General features: G+C 48.1%; 2 protein-coding genes and 1 pseudogene across 3 annotated transcripts; 1 reads left to right on the top strand and 2 right to left on the bottom strand.

Annotated features, from left to right (window-relative positions):
* Positions 1 to 2,147: 2,147 nt before the first annotated feature.
* Positions 2,148 to 3,233, bottom strand: LOC309363508 (14-3-3 protein gamma pseudogene; annotated as a pseudogene). Its single transcript has one exon. The product of its transcript is annotated as a 14-3-3 protein gamma pseudogene (transcript).
* A 1,914-nt stretch (positions 3,234 to 5,147) lies between these two features.
* DCXR (dicarbonyl and L-xylulose reductase) lies at positions 5,148 to 10,115 on the top strand. The gene is made up of 8 exons (XM_081899909.1): positions 5,148 to 5,299; positions 5,390 to 5,487; positions 6,490 to 6,644; positions 7,112 to 7,154; positions 7,666 to 7,765; positions 7,966 to 8,030; positions 8,560 to 8,677; positions 9,298 to 10,115. The coding sequence occupies exons 1-8, from the start codon at positions 5,251 to 5,253 to the stop codon at positions 9,399 to 9,401; spliced, it is 732 nt and encodes a 243-aa protein (XP_081756035.1). The 5' UTR covers positions 5,148 to 5,250; the 3' UTR covers positions 9,402 to 10,115.
* Positions 9,689 to 16,585, bottom strand: RAC3 (Rac family small GTPase 3). The gene is made up of 6 exons (XM_081899934.1): positions 16,251 to 16,585; positions 13,197 to 13,268; positions 11,758 to 11,875; positions 11,325 to 11,387; positions 10,860 to 11,019; positions 9,689 to 10,623 (listed from the first exon to the last, which is right to left on the bottom strand). Exons 1-6 carry the CDS (start codon positions 16,283 to 16,285, stop codon positions 10,493 to 10,495), a joined length of 579 nt encoding a protein of 192 aa, XP_081756060.1. The 5' UTR covers positions 16,286 to 16,585; the 3' UTR covers positions 9,689 to 10,492.
* Positions 16,586 to 17,058: the final 473 nt, after the last annotated feature.

Raw genomic sequence — 17,058 nt, 5'->3', positions numbered from 1 at the left:
TTTTAAAAAACCTTAATAACCCAATCCTACCTCCTGAATTGCTTTGGGGGTGGAACTAGGGCAAGGTGAGTGGCCCCTGAGGTTTCACAGAGACAGTCAATTCAATCCAGGGGCCACAGGGTTGATTATTCAGAGACCTAATTATTAACATTGGATCTCACCCTATAGAAATAATGCAAATTATTTTTATGCACATTTGCATACTTATTTCTGAATTTGGTTTCCTTGACACCTAATTTCCCATTCTAGGCTATAGAGCAGGTGTTCTGTGGTGCTCTATGGATGTGGGACTCCAGCTCCAATCATCCTCAGCTAGTATGGCTAATGGGCAGGGATAGTGGAAGTTGTAGTCCAACCCCATCTAGAGGGCACCATGGTGGCTATCCCTGCTATACAGTATACCTGCTTATTGTCTGTGCAGAGCACTGCCGAGAAGTGAAGTGCTTGGAGTGTTGAATTGTTTGTGCATGATTAGACTGCTGCAGCCTCTGCTGCTGTTTCTGAATGCAGGAGCATTCCCAGTGAAATCTCCCCCACCCCACCCAGAAATAAATATTTTATTGTAAACCACCCTGTGATCCTGTAAAGAAGGGTGGTATAGAAATTTAATAAATGATAATGAGAAATAGCAATTTTTAGAAGTGTGTTATTTTTTTATTCTCAGTCGTGAAAAACCTTGGAACACCCAACTGCCTCTCTACACAGCACTGAAGGAGCACTGAACCCAGTATAGCTCAGTTGTTGGAGCACGAGACTCTTAATTTCAGGGTTATGGGTTTGAGACCCACGCTGGGCAAAAGATTCCTACAATGCAGGGGGTTGGATTAGGGAGCCAGTGTGGTGTAGTGGTTAAGAGCGGTAGACTCCTAATCTGGGGAACCGGGTTCGCATCTCCGCTCCTCCACATGCAGCTGCTGGGTGACCTTGGGCCAGTCACACTTCTGTGAAGTCTCTCAGCCCCACTCACCTCACAGAGTGTTTGTTGTGGGGGAGGAAGGGAAAGGAGAATGTTAGCCGCTTTGAGACTCCTTAAAGGGAGTGAAAGGCGGGATATCAAATCCAAACTCTTCTTCTTCTCTTCTTAGGTGACCCTTGTGGTCCTTTCCAACTCTAGGATTCTAATAGCTTTTTATAAACACCACAGCTCTTAAAGTTTGAGTAGAGTAAAATGAGGAGTCAAGTCTGCAACTAGCTGTGATGTCTGATTGAGCGTCAGCAAAGGCTTAAAGATGGTTTTGAGGCACAGGAGAATAAACTCAAGCCTTGCAGTGCATAAGGTGGTGGTGTCTGTTTTCCAGACTTAATTGGGGCCTTAAGATCTTCTGCTTTGTTCACTTGTACTTCTTTTTGCACAAGTGTCAATTTGTCAATTTAGCCATGCTCAATTTGCTTATGTACGTGTTTTCGCTTTGAGCAAATGATGTTGGCACTTACTGGTTTAGCAACTACCACAATTCTTTTCTAGAAAATGAATCTAAAAAACAAAGTGTTTCACTGACTCTCCTTTCCTTCTGAGTTGCTGTACCATGTTTTTGAATGGTATTCAGGACTTCGTTAATACACCGGTACATGCATCCTCATAATGGGTCCCTGCTGAAAACATGCATTTAATACATTTTCCCTATCTAAAATGCAATATTAGAATAAACCTACATGCTGATTATCTAAGAGATTGTAAGCATTTTGAAACCTTTTTAATGTACGTCTAAGAACTTAGAATGGTTCACATTCCAGTGCTTAATTTTAATGGGGGAAATGTATGTTTAGAAACAACCAGTGCCTCTTGTTGTGACTCAGTCACCCTGACCATGTGATAACAGTATTAATCTAATGTCACAGGAATGGGTTTTTTCAAACAGGTTGACAAAGGTGATTCAACTCTTAAGCTGTGCAAAAGTATTTTGCACAAAGTACAAAGTTACCATGGTTCCTTCCAGCATTAACTAAAGCCATAACAGTGTTTACCCATCTCTCAGTGTGTGTGTTTGTTTACCCATCTCTGAACATTCTCCACAGTAGATGTCTTAACACACTGAAAGATACCAGTCTGTTCTGCCAATCTCTTCTAGTTGTTGCCAGGAGTTTATCTGAAGCATGTATTTCATCTACTCTCAAGCGTGGAGTAGTAAATGGCACAGAGAAGAGGATCAGGGTGCGATGGCAAGATTTAATTTTTTTGTTAGTCCCTAGCATTACATAATATCCTGTAAGATTTAAACCTTTACAGCAGTATAGCCAAAGTGCATTAGGAATGGGCTATTATTGCTAGCAGGGACATCTGCATTTACATGAGTCATCTATGAAATGGGTCTGGTACCTGGCAAATGTAATACAAAGGCTAAGGGAGTCTGTATTGTTGCTGCTCCTCAATGGATTCTATGGTTTCACTGTGGTTAAAATGCCAGTTTCAGGACTCCAGTTATTAGCCTTCAAGCACTCCCCCGTTGCTCTCCTCCTGCTGTGGTTGGGTACCAGTCCACTGCACAATGTTGTCCCTCAGGTGCTGCATGATGACTGTGGATTCCTTGTAATACTCTAGGCTGAGAGTCTCCAGTCCAGCGATTGCCTTATCAAACGCAGCCTTGGCCAGTTTGGTTGCCTGCTGAGGGTTGTTGAGAACCTCATAATAAAGGATGGAGTAATTCAGAGCCACAGCCAAAGCCAAAGGATGAGTAGGTTCCAAATGCCACTGACTGATTTCCTGAGCCTCCCCATAAACTTTCTGTGCAGATTTCACAAGCGTCTCCTTGACATCGGGCAGGGCCACCTCAGCTAAGAAGCGGTAGTTGTCCCCTTTCATCTTCAGGTAAAACGCCCGGCTTTCATAATCTGTGTCACTGCAGTGTTTCAGCAGTACGTGGTCTAAGAGGCTGAGGATCTCCCAACACTCTGCTTCCAGCTCCTTCTTTATGGTCTCGCGGTAAGCTTGTGCTTGTTCCTTCTGCTTTCCCACTCCTTGCTCCACGGAGTGCTTTAGCCGTCGCCAAGAAGAGCACCGCTCCTGTGTTAGGAGCTTGTAGGCCTCAGAAAGCAGGGTCTTCTCCTCGTGGGTTAGTGGGTCTTTCCCTTCCATCACAAGCTGCCTCATGGCAGTGGCCATGTCCTTGTACCTGCCACATTGTTCTGCTAGCTGTGCTGCCTGCACCAGCTGCTTGCGGCTCAACATTGACAGGGAGAGGCCAGCAGTCGCAGACTGGCCTGAATGGGCCAGGGGGAGATTCTAGCTGTATGGCAGGCAGCAAGTGATGTCACAGGGACAGGAATGTTCTGGAATGTTCCGAAGCAGCCAATTTTATTTACACAAAAAGCTGGGTGGTAGGGAACAGGAACCCTGCCACCTTTCGAGTAGGAAATTATGTCAAGTGGCAGGCCTCAAGTAGCCCGTCATCTGTTGTGTTTGGAAATGTGGTGTGGTGTTCCAACGCAAGTGTTACAGAATCAAAACACAGACGATCAAAATCAAAAAGTATCATGGCGCAATTGCATGAAATGTGGGTTAGTGAAGAAAATGCCAGCCTTGTTACTAAGGCCTCGAAAGTTACTGGGGCCCTTTTTACAAATAAGAATTAGGCTGGTGAAGAATAGCAGGCTAGAAGCACAGCTGGCAGGCAAAGGAGAAACACTGTCACCAGTGTGTTGTGTTTGTGGAGGCTGCAGAGGCAGCTTCACTTCCTCCCCATCCAAGCTAATTTCCACACTGACAATGGAGGCCATTACTCCCCGTCCTCCAAGAATGGAAGCTGAGTCACTTGACAAAGGTGAAACAACGCTCTGTCCCTCCTCGCCTATGTGGAATTCCTGGTCACCAGTGGTGACCAAGGAGGGCTTTATCAGTTGTACCCACTCTGCTTACAGAATTTGTTCCTTGTGGAGGCTCACCTGGGCCCTACATTGATGCATGTGTTTACTTATGTTGTGAACCCCCTCTAAGATCCATGGGTGCTGGGCTGTATAGATATTTAATGAAGGTAATACTTTATTATTAAGTTTAAATTAAACGATATTGTGTTATAGTGTGCACCACCCTGATATGTTTTATGATATGGTGCTGCAGAATACTTGCTTCATATAATTAAATAAAAATATTCCCCTAGGCTTTTTAACCTGGTATTTCACTGCTGTTTGTTTATTTTACTGTTTTATTTATTTATTTGTATGAACTACCTTGGACATGCATAAAGATAAATACTGACTGCACACTGATTCAGAATCCAGCAAATACAATATCCAGTAGCTTGTTTTCAGTCCTGTGATGATGATCTGGGTTCACGAAGCAGGTCAGAGCTGAGAACTGTCTTTTTTATTTTTATTTTTAAGAGGGGGTGTCCAGTAACAATGGGATTATGGAAGTATAAGAATGGACCATTAAATGACTGGAGACCAGAGACGTTTACCTGAATGTTGCCAGTAAGAATCACCCATGATCGGTGTCCCTCAAGGCCAGTTTATTTTATTTGAGATCATTTATGAAGATGGGTAAAAGCGCAAAGGGGCCAGCGTGCAAATGAATGGAATATACCACACTCAGTTGAACTTGGGTTTTTCTTTCTTTCTTTCTTTCTTCTAGGCACTTTGCTTGAGGCGAGGCAATTTAGCAATTTGAGGATTAACAACACCCAGTGGGCAACACTAAAGGGCTGCCATAAACCGCTTTCCTTCTCAGCCCTCCCGACCTGCAATATGAGGTTGATAGTAATAATATTAAAAAATGAATTACATTGACAGGCACGTGTGACATCCTCTCCGGTCCCGCCTCACCCCGCCTGCAAAATGGGGTAAAAATGAAAACAAAACACCGTGGACAATATCTGTGCAGGGCAATTTTTAAGATGTTGCCAGAAAACGTTGCAAATTGAAAGAAAAAGAATGACCGGGACTGGGGAGAAGGTCCCCATCCCTAGGGGAGAGGGAAGTCTTCGCATTCGCCATTGCCTCTTAGGGAACAGCAGCTACAAAATTCAGAGGGGAAACATGGCGTCAGAAGTAACGGAGCAGACCCATCTTTAGACAAAGGAAAGGCTAGTCTGCTACTGTTTACCTCTGTGTGGGCGGAGTAAACCTGAGACGGGAGAAAAAGGAGCCCCGTTTTCAAGCGGGAGAGAAGGGGCGGTTCTGGGGCGAGCTGTGATTGGCAGGGTCCGAGAGGGGCGTTCCCAGTCTTGCCCCGCCCCCTCTTTGCACGCCCCGCGCTCTGATCTTCGCCCCGAGGCGGGGACTCCGGACTCCAGACTTTCTGCGCCACGGCGGGAGATGGAGGGCTTCTCGGGACGCCGGGCTCTGGTGACGGGGGCGGGCAAAGGTACCGGCCAGGGGTCTCCGGCCTGAAAGCAGCGGCCCCCGCGCACCCTCTCCGGCCATTTAAGAGGCATTTCCTTACTCCTTTTTGCAGGGATCGGCCGGGCTGTGGCGGTGGCGCTGAGCCGTGCCGGGGCCCAGGTGGTCGCGCTGAGCCGGACCCAGGCGGATCTCGACCACCTGCAAAAGGAGGTAGTCCTTCTTCAATGCCTCTTTCAGAAAAGCTCGTGTAGGGTCGTCAAGCTTCTGAGAAGGCTCTTACTGGCTGGGGTTGCCCACACTCACGCTCCCACCTACCGACCAGCTGATCCCATATAGATAGCTGATCTTCATGGAGACCCGGTGCTGAGAAAAGCTCCACTTGCTGAATTTCTTATCACTACCTACACTATTCAGGGTGTAGGAGCATTGCAGTGATACCTCGGGTTAAGTACTTAATTCGTTCCGGAGGTCCGTACTTAACCTGAAACTGTTCTTAACCTGAAGCACCACTTTAGCTAATGGGGTCTCTTGCTGCCGCCACGCCGCTGGAGCCTGATTTCTGTTCTTATCCTGAAGCAAAGTTCTTAACCTGAAGCACTATTTCTGGCTTAGTGGAGTCTGTAACCTGAAGCATATGTAACCTGAGATACCACTGTACTGAGAAACAATGTATAGCTGGGGGGGGGCAGGGGGGAATTATCTGCCTGCACAGTTTTGCCTTCCATGCAGTTTTCACCTGTGGCACTATTTGTGTGATTATTACTAATGCAGGGTACAAAATGCAAAAGGCACATTCCAACGTGTGTAAATCTTACATAGAATCGTACGAGTTGGAAAGGAGCACAAGGATCATAATTCTAAGCCAACCCCGGTAATGCAGGAATCTTTCGCCCAACCTGGGTCTCAAACCCACGATGCTGAGATTAAGAGTCTCATGCTCTCTACCAACTGAGCTATCCCTCATCCAAGATGTTACATTCTCATATGAGATGCAGACGATGTCACACACTTGTGTAAAAGTGCCTCTAATGATACAGAATTAATTTCAGGGTGAAGATAGGATCTGACAACCCTAGTCTTGAACCATCAACCACATACGCCTTCAGCCTATTCTGTATGTTGGAAGAACAGGAACTGGGGCACCAGCAGACCCAGATTCTCTTCTGCTCCACTAGTTTAACCCTGATCTCTATCTGTTTTCTCTGTTCTTAGTGCCCTGACATCCAGACGCTATGCATAGACTTAGGAGACTGGGAGGCCACAGAGGCAGCACTGAGCACAGTGGGGGATATTGACCTGTTGGTGAATAATGCTGCTGTAGCACTGCTGCAACCATTCCTACAGGTGACCAAGGAGGCCTTTGACAGGTAATCCCAGACCCGGGGCTACAGGTATTGTTGGTTGGTATCTTGTTGGTATCTGGTGGTTAGGGGAAGAGATGCCTAATTTCACATTGCAAGCTGTCATACAATTATGTGCCTTGCAGATTCTCACTCTGAGCCCTTGAGGCTTTCTGCATCCAATCCTGAAAGATGTGTAATAAAGCCTAGATTGATGTTTTCATTTTAATCTGTCCCAGTTTGCCAAATAAAAGAGCTGGCTCACTGAGGCGCCAACCACAACTCTTCCTGCCGCTGGAGAGAGGGGCGGAGAGGCTAGTTTTATTTTATCTGCTTGGTTATTGTCAAGGCAGATCCGTTGCTAAAATAGGGGGGCGGTGCTCTGTTTGCAGGTTACAAATGTTGTCCCTGCATATTTTGGTCCCTAGCAGTAACCTCAAGGCATTGCTGTCTGCTTTGCTTTGCATATTTAATCTGACTTTGCTTTTATGTAGGTCTTTCAATGTCAACCTTCGGGCTGCACTGCACGTCTCCCAGGTGAGAAGTCTGCACGGTGTTGGGAGGGCAATGCTCACTTCTGAGCAGCCAAGCAAAAGGCTCAGAGGCTGGGCTAGTATTCTGGCCTCCCGTAGGAATCCTAGCTCAATCCTATGCATGTTCACTCTGAAGTAAACACTCACAAATAAACGATGGGATTTACTCCCCAAGTAAGTGCATAGGACCACAGCCTTAAGGTGGTAAACGTGTAGAGCAGGCATCCCCAAACTCGGCCCTCCAGATGTTTTGGGACTGCAAGTCCCATCATCCCTGACCACTGGCCCTGTTAGCTAGGGATGATGGGAGTTGTAGTCCCAAAACATCTGGGGATGCCTGATGTAGAGCTTTGACCATGCTGTCGCATGCTCATTCAGGGCTGAGGTACATTAGAACTTCCCCATGTAACTGCTCCTCTGTGCTCGAGGCTTGTCTTTAGTTACAATGGTGATAGTGCACATTAAACACTAAGCTACAATGTCCTCACCCCTTTATCGGGTGCCATGCGTTTCAGATCGTTGCTCGGAAACTGATTGCCAGGGGAGCGCCGGGTGCAATTGTGAATGTCTCGAGCCAGGCATCCCATCGGGCTCTGACCGATCACACGGTTTACTGTGAGTAAAACTACAAGGTTTTTGCTGCTGTCCTTCCTGCTAAACACAGGTGGAATCTGCAAGCAGTGATTGCAGTGACAACGTTGCCTCAAGCCATGCTTGTTCAAGCTGGCCATGGATGAGAGCGTGAGGGGCAGGATTGGGGTGTGGGGATGAGCAGGCAGCAACCCAGGACACTAAATTCTCTTGTTGTGTTGAAGGTTCCACCAAGAGTGCCTTGGATATGCTGACAAAGACAATGGCTCTGGAGCTGGGTCCCCACAAGGTAAGAACTGAACCCTGTTGAATTATTATAAGAATGTGAACATCTGGAGTGGAAAAGGCCATGAGAACTATAGTGCAGTCAGAGTAGAGTAAACAGAGGCTAATAGTGGTTGAATCAGGATATATGCCTATGGCAGTGTTGAGGAACCTGTGCTCCCCCCCCCCCACCAAATGTTGTTAGACTATAATTCCTATCAGTCTCAGTAAACATGGCGACATGGTCAGGGATGATGGGAGTTGTAGTCCAATAACATCTGGGAAGGCCACTTGGTTCACCATCCCTGATGTAGGCCAAAGAGGAAAACTCAGCTGGATCCTGCCCTGGAGGTAATCAGGTTGAATAAGTCAGAGTCACGTATATTCCTACATGCCAGTTGAGACAGAAAATCTCTGTCTTTGGAGATTTCTGTTTATGGACAAGATTGGTTATAAAAGAGGGGGAAGATCTGAAAGCTCCAGCAGGTGTCCTGCTGGCATGTATGAGCTAAGCCTGCATTCATTATCTACTTTCCTGTCCTTGCTTTTTCAAGATTCGGGTGAACAGTGTGAACCCCACGGTGGTCATGACAGACATGGGCCGCCTCAACTGGACTGATCCCCAGAAAGCTGGACCTATGATTAGCCGCATCCCATTGGGGAAATTTGCAGGTAACTTGAAGCATCAGTTTCCCATGAGGAGCGCAAGTGGGGGCATCTGTAGCTTTGGAAACCTAGTAGAAAAGAGAAGAGCATGGCAGCCTCCTCTGAGTAACATGGAACAGTTGAGATTGCCTCTGACTTCCCCAAAAATACCCTGCTTCCACTGGGCTAAAGGGACTGTGTCTCAAAATGAAGGAGGATTGCTTACCATTTAAGATCATGGCAAATGGACATCCTTCCAGGGACAGGCAAAACTGCTATTTCCCCTTTTCCTGATAGACATGTAACTAGTGAGTACATGCATTAGTTAGTAGTCAGGAGAGTGCAGTTCTCACACACGGGCTATACTACCCCTGTCCTGTATGGATTTGCTTGAAAAGCACACCAACCATTGAAAACTGCCTTGGGAGAAATCACATGTAGGAGTCCTATCACATGTATAACTGGTTGACAGACTCCAGCTAGTATCTGCCAGAGAGAACAGTCTTGGGGCAGGGCTACAGCACATATGGAAGTGCAAGGATGGGGAAGATCTCGTTTGGAGTTTGGGGCATTTCATCCACCTCTGAAAGCCCAAGGGGATTCCGTGGACTTGATTGCCTAGAGCTGCCTCTGGTCTATCATTACAGAGGTGGACGATGTGGTGAACAGCATCCTCTTCCTGCTGAGCAACCAAAGCAACATGACGACAGGTGCCATGCTGCCAGTTGACGGGGGATTCCTTGCCTGCTAAAATCCAGCATTTGCTTCCGTCTTCCCTGTGTGATTTTTTCCCCTACTGAGTCATCCGGAACAGACTGAGACGTGGAATGAAATTCTGTGGAACATGGATGGGGAACTTGCCGCAACTCCAGATCTTCATGGGCCCCAGCTCCCATCAGCCTGGCCAATAACCAGGGATGACGGATGTTGTGGCACCGAGAGACAGACCAAGTGGGAGGTCCATTAGTGGATGCATGCGGAAAGTGAGGGCTGTAGGATGCTTGCTTCTGCCGCTGATCCTGAACAAATCACACTTCCTTACTTATGGAGAAATGTTTATTGTATAAAATAAGAGGTGTTCAGCTCATCACTCTACACGATGATTAAAAACTGGACCCGTCTCCATCCCAACCCCTCCAAAGCTCTCCCTGCTCCATCCCCCAGTCCATCCCACCTGACAAAAGGAAGGGGTTGGCCATAACCCTTTCCACCTGCATCATCTTTAATCTTACAGAAAGGTTCCCGCCATCTGGCCCTGTCCTGTTCAGGCCGGACAAGGTAAAGAGGCCTTCCTCCAACTCTCCATCTTTGGGAGAGCTGATGGTCTGTAAAACCAGCTGAGGAGCAGCACACAGGCTGATATCCTGAAAGGCGAAGGCAGCTTGGGATGGCACAGAGCTGCACTGATCATTTAGCTTTGCTAGTGTCTCGTGCAAATAAAGCACTATAAAGGCTGCTTCTTCAACCTGTGTCCCGTTTGTCTTTCCCTGCCCCAGCTGGGGTTTGTTACCTGCTCCTGCCACAATGCTCTAGCACCAATAGAAGTAGTAATAAAGGGCTGGTCTTTCCATTCACGCATTTACCCCCCCCCCCGGCATGGAGACACGGGGAGCATGCACCTCCCACCGCTCCGCCCTGGGGGTGGGACAGCATTGAGCTCCTCCTCCTCCCATGCGGCCCTTTTACATCGACACAGACGTTAAATCAAAGAGACATTTAAAAAACACTGACTTCGTACATGATGAAGGGCCCCGCCTCTCCCATTGCGGGAACACCCAGCGAACGCTTCCTCCTGGAACATACAAGGAGGAGACACCCATAACATGCTGAACTCAGACGCCCTTAGAACACGGTGCACTTCTTGCCAGGCTTCTTCACGGGGGGAGGACAGAGCACAGCACGGATGGCTTCATCAAAGACGGTCTTGAGGCCACGCTGTGTAAGGGCAGAACACTCTAGGTACTTGACTGAACCTGGAGGAATTCAGGAGACAACATGACTTAGGGAGAGTTGCGATTTCTCTGCTTCCCCCTCAGATCCTTAAACCTTGATTATAAAATTGTTTTTTTGGGGGGGAAGCAAGGTTCTAGTGCACATGATAGACAAAAAGATGGAAAAGCACAGAAGCTAACACTTCGAATTGTTGGGAGAATGCTGTGTCCCCCTCAGTTCACCATTGCTTCCTGTAGCCCCCGCTTCCAAGACTCACCAATTTCCCTGGCCATAGCTAGACCCTGAGGGTAGGTAATGGGAGCCAGCTTCTTGTCACGCAGCCTCTCAATGGTGTCCTTGTCATCTCTCAAATCCAGCTTGGTACCCACCAAAATGATTGGTGTGTTGGGGCAGTGATGTCGAACTTCTGGGTACCACTGAAAATGAGAAGCAAGGGAGTGAATATCCTTGACGGCAGAAGTTACTGTGCGCTAGAAGCAAAATGGTACCCAAGGATAGGTGGCCCTTCCTTGCTCTTTGCTTTGCCAAAGATGCCTGAGAGAGGCCTTTTGGAAAATATTCTGATTCTACTTCACTGACTTTTAATCCTGTCCTTGAGGCATCATTCATGTGCTTTGGGCAGCAAGATGAAAGGCACCCTCTGCCAATCTGTGGCTAGGCTGCTACGAACAGGCCTACCTCTTGGTAGTCACTTCTGCATTCTTAAGAGAAAGCCTCTTACCTTGGCTCGGACGTTTTCAAAGGAAGCTGGGCTCACCAGTGAGAAGCAAATCAGGAAAACATCCTGCAAGGATACAAGCAGGATAAATGACGAGGGTGGTATGTAACTTCTGATGAAACAACTGGTGTAGGAAATGCATCTTGTGCACCTGCAAGCTCTTTGTGTCCTAATACTGTCCTCTCAATTTAGCCCCCGCCCCAAAATACCAGAATTCACAAAAGGGATGTGTAATATTGGCTTAATTTTTTATTGAACTGACTGAAGATTTCTCTCATGGTCACGTAATTCAAACTTGTTTGTCGCAGAAAGAACATGGAATGCATTTGTGCATAGTCTACAAGAGTACTGCCTAGTTTGGTAGACGTGGAGGAGCCTTTCTCTAAAAGGAGATCTAATCTGACTCCACTTGTGGAGGGGCAGCCTCATCACTTACCGTCTGTGGGTAGGAAAGAGGCCTTAGCCTGTCATAGTCTTCTTGTCCTGCTGTATCCCACAGTCCCAGGTTGACTGGCTTCCCATCTACCATGACGTTGGCAGAATAATTATCAAACCTGGAGGGGGAAATGTTCCATCAGCAACAGAGAATCACTCTCTACTCCACCATCACAGGTCACACCTTCAGTATCACAGTGTGATCCTATACATATCTACTCCCACTGAGCAATTCGGATTACTCCCAAATAGGTGGGTTTCAGATTGCAACCTTAATTCCATGCTAGATTAATTGTGCTGGAATACTTCCCACTAGCTACTTCTCTCTTCTAAAGCAGTAACTATTCACTACACATTTTAGGGCATTCCCTCAATCACATTGCTTTATTTCTTCATCACACTTAAATCACATCTGTTGTCTAACCTAATGGTGCCTGAAAATTAGTAGCACAGTCTCCTCTTCTACCTCCCTACCCCTGCCTCTGGCTGCCTTTATTAAAAATATTATTTTCCTCCCATAACGTTTGTTCTTTTTGTTTTTATATAGTGAAATAACTCTGTTTAGTAATGTTAAACCCCATTAATTTAAAAAGCCCTCAGGAGAAACAGGCACTGATAATGAGAGGCATTTAGGAGGGGCGATTAACATCAGCAGCCCCACTGTGAAAGCTGTCTTAGGACAACCTGCAAGCAGGACACTTTTCAATGATGTCAGAAGGGCCATTTGCTGAATGGGGAAACAAGAAAGATCACAGCCATAGTGGTGGGCATTCCAGGATTATATATTAAGTGATCTGTTGAACTTCCCTTTTAATTCTGCTTCCAGTTGAGAGCAGAAAAGCAATGCCTCAGGATTGTTAAAGCGTGCTAGAGCAGAAGTAACCTGAGTTAATCTGTATATTACATTTCAGTAAGTTACTCAACAGGCAACCTGTACAGAGGTGGAGAATAAGTTTAACACCAACCCTTTCTCTGTTACTTTCCAAGTGAAAGTATGGTAGAAGCATGTAAATTATATGACTCTAGTGAACATTTCCCATAGTGCTATTATTCTTAAGCACAATCCTTGAGGGATGCTATAGCCATCGCAACCAGGGCTAGTTTACCCAACAAAATTCCACATAAGAAAAGCAGGCATATAGATCATCTGTGATTTTTTTGCTATGTGTGGACACACACTGGAAAACAATGGCTAATTACAGCTTCCCTGCAGATGTGCCTACAGCAAAATACTTCTTTTTATTTTTAAAGTCATTTGTGTTTAACTTTATCTGGTTTAGTAGACTATTGCTCAATTTGTCCCACTTCAAGTGTCCCTAGGAGTCCCAGTTCTTTCAATACCCAGAGTATCAGCATCCCAGTGTGGGACTTCTACAAACCACCATATTATCTTTGCATGCATGTTATCCCACAACTATGTAGTAGAACCTTTATACTCACACAGTGGGGATGTATTCTCCGGGGAAGGCATTTGTCGTGTAGCTGATCAACAGACAGGTCTTCCCCACAGCCCTGAAGAAACGAAAGCAGAGCCGTACAGCATAGACAGAACAGGATGGCACGGAGTGGGGCTGAGAGGGGGGGGGGAATGGGGTGCATTTCCCCAATTCTCAACCACTGGATCAGATCTAGATTTTTGTATAGGTGATCTAGCCTTAACACACCCAAACTTCTTCCTTCAGTGACACTGTTCTATGGGGCAGGAAACACACCTTATACAGCAGGGGTACCCAATGTTCTACACTCATCAACCCCAGCCAGCTTGGCCAAGATCAAGATAACTGGAGTTGTAATCTTGCAACAACTGGAAAGCTACCCTTCCCTTATAGTGAGATTCTTCACACACTACTAATCTGGGCTCATAATAACCTAAAAAAAACACCCCTCATTGTTGAGACTAACAGGGTGCAATTGGGTTAAAAAGTGAAAACACAATTAATAGCCAAGGATTTTAAGTTCCAACAGGAAAAACGGTGTTCAACGATCCTGCATTTAAGCTTCTTTTTGCATACCAAGGATCTCTCAATGGCCCAGCCAGCAAGCACAAAAGCCAAAGGGACAAATTTTCACCCATATGATCTCATGTACATGAGAATACATGTGAAAACCATTTGGTAGGAAACAAATTTATTGCTCTCTACTGTCCTTTCTATGCAACACACATTAAAAAAAAATGCTTGTGATATAATGTCTGTGGACTGATTCTGTTAAGATCAGCACCAGCATTGTCCAATGGCAAGCCATTGCATAGGGAGAGGTCACGCACCTTGTACCCAGTCACAGCATTCCCTTCCCATGTGCTGGAAATTTCCTTTGCATGCTCGCACTTCTGATACTTAGCCATTTCCCCATCTCACTGGGTATGGTTTAAAGCAGGCAGTGTTGTGTGGTTTTTTTTTGTCTTCAGGAGGTACTCAAGAGCACGCAGTACTGTCACCTTTTGTTGTTGTTGTTAATAAGCGTGGCACTTACTGTAAGAACTTCATGCTGAGTACCAGCACCTATTTTTCGGGGGGGGGGGCGGGGAAGCATTGAAAGCAGGAATTGCCAACATCTGCAAACAGGGAGATTATTTTAACTTTTCTTTGAGTAAAGGTCTGAACGGATTGGGTGAGAGGTGCAGTTTGACCATGTTAGAATTATGCACTGTAACGTTTTAATTTATCTTTGTAATCATGCAGGAAGACAGTCTTCTCATATCAATGGAGCAATGGGGATACCCCAAATGAATGGTGGCAGGGAAGCTGGACCACCCAATGCCTTGCGATAAATATCACGTGGCATTTACAGAATGCTTTTTGAGCATTAAACGTGATTCGTGTGCATCGCCTAAATAATACTAAGAACCCACTGTAAGACAGGTCAGAGCTATTGGAAGGGGAAACCAGGGAACCTGAAGCTGAGAGATTGGGGTGGTGGGAGATTGATTTGCTAGGGCAATAATGAGGTGGGGAGGGGAGAAAGAGAGTCAGAAGAGGGCAGACAACCGCCACAAAAATAGCTGACTGTGTTTGAACCAGATCCTCTGTGCTAAAGGGCCAGCCACAGAGTTCACCGTTAAAGTGAAGTCTGAACTAGGGGCTCCTGACTTCACACCGCCATTTATCACATCTGTATTGCACCCTTCTTCTAAGGAGCTAAGGGAGCATACCTGATATCACCTCCTCTTTCTCACCCCTATGGGGTAGGATAGGCTGAGACTCTGTGATTTGCCCAACCCGCCCCCAACAGGGCTTTGAACCCAGGCTTCTGTGTTCCATGACTGACATGCCTTCTACAGCACACTACATGCTGACGCCCTGGCCCCAGGACAGTTCCCTAAATCCCTGAATCCATCTACCAACATAGTTATTTGAGCACAATACTGTATTCCTTTGCTGGCCCGAACATTTGAGGTGGCTGGTAACCATCCTTGGGATTTACCCTGCACCAGGGCTTATTGCTGTCAGCTTGCCAAGCTGTCTTCACACATCCTTCTGGCTGGTGGCACTTAAACCTGCAAGCTGGGGAATCACAGCATTTGAAACAGCCATGGCTCTGTGCGTGTGTGAGAGAGAATGGCACTCGATCAAGACTGGGCATTTGCCCATCTCTGCCAATCTGCAGGGCGGTCATATCATCTTTGGATTCAAAGAAGGAAACACACCTTATCTCAGCCCGCCTAGCTGAATCGGTATCAGAGCCCTATCACAATAAAAGCAGCCGCCCCGCTCCTCGATCCAGCTGTGCGCGGGAGAGGCGGGGAGGCGTTGCGCGAAAGGGAAGGCGAAGGGCTTTCATAAAGGCTCGCACCAAACCACATGGCGACGCTAAGTGCGGAAACCCGGAGGACGAACAGAGGGGCAGATCAGAAGCGTGGGGTGGGTGGAAGCCTTCCCTGGAGACCCTAGGAGCCAACTCCTAGGGGTCGAGGTCCCTTCGCCCCCGCCCCCATAAAATATTTGATGGGGCTTCCCCCCCCCAAGTTGACGAGCGTTGCCATTCAAATGGTATGCGTGCGCCTTGTCTTGTGATTGAATACGTGGGGTGGGGCTTACCTGCCCCCCCAATATTTTTATTAAAGTTGGCACCCCTGCTGGAGACTGCAGCAGAAAGGGGGGCGGCAGCGCAGAAGAATGAGAGGAGAGGGACGGCGGGCAGCTATGATCAGGGGCAAAGGCTGGCAAGGCAATGGGGGGGGGTTTCGTAGGGCAACAATAGGTGCGTGTGTAAGGGGCGCGCGCGCAGGCATAGGAGAGCAGGCGCCTCCCCAAGAGGCAGCTAGATGGGCGTGTGCTCAGGTCCCCTCTGCTGGTGGAAACCCACCCCCCTCTTCCCCCAGACGCCCCCCCTCTCCCTTCCAGTGCACCATCCTCTTCCTCTCCGCGAGGCGTCGGCGTTCATTCTCCCCCCGCTAGCCCAGAGCCCCACCCTTGAGGTCCCCTGCCGCCTGGGCCGAGCGCCAGCCTCTGCCATCCGCGCCCCCCGACGGCCATGCCTTCCGGCGGCGCTCACCCGTCTCCCACGACCACACACTTGATGGCCTGCATCTAGCCCCGGCTGCGATGGCGGCGGCGGCGGGCGCCGGGCTCCGTGTGCCTCGTCTTCTTTGGCGATGGATGCCGCCCGCAGCCGCAGTGAACGAGAGAGAGGGAGGGAGGGAGGAGAGGGAGCGAGCCAGAGAGAGAGAGAGAGAGAGAGAGAGAGCCGGGCGGGGCCAGGGAAGGAGGAGGCGGCAGCGTGGGAGTCCTGTGGCCCCTCCCTGCCACCCCTGGACTCGCGTCGGCGGAGCCGTGTGGAAGGAAGCGGGGCAGAGCAGAGGCACCTTGCAGGAGATGCCCAGATCTTAGGACCCAGCAGGCGCCTAGGGAGCAACCCGCGGTAGCTTAGCAACTGACTGGTGCACTGCCTGGTGGCGCCTGGGACAGCAGCAGCCAGCACCGTCGGCGACGGGGGGGGGAGAGAGAGTTGGTCAGAATCGGGCCCTTTGCAGTCACAGAACCCGGGAGTTGGAAGGGGGTCCCCGAGGGTCGTCTAGTCCAACACCCTGCAATGCAGGAATCAGGGCTACATAACCCCTCCAATCCACCTCTGTTTAGAAACTTCCAGCGAAGGAGAGCCCGGCGCCTCCAAAGGCAGCCTCTTCTAGTCTAATAGTTATTTGCTGCCTGCATTTATGCCCTGACTTTTTTGCCAAGGTGCTCCAGATCCTGGAAGAACAGGAGTAGAGCCCCGGCTGGGTCAAAGCAAGGTTTTGTTCTGGCCTCCCAGTGGCCAGTCAGGCACCCATAAGTAGCCCCATAGCCGGGCATGGCCTCAACAG

This window comes from Podarcis melisellensis (assembly GCF_964234715.1).
Source record: "Podarcis melisellensis genome assembly, chromosome: 2".
NCBI classification, from domain to species: Eukaryota; Metazoa; Chordata; class Lepidosauria; order Squamata; family Lacertidae; genus Podarcis; species Podarcis melisellensis.
This window is presented reverse-complemented; position numbering and strand designations above follow the sequence as displayed.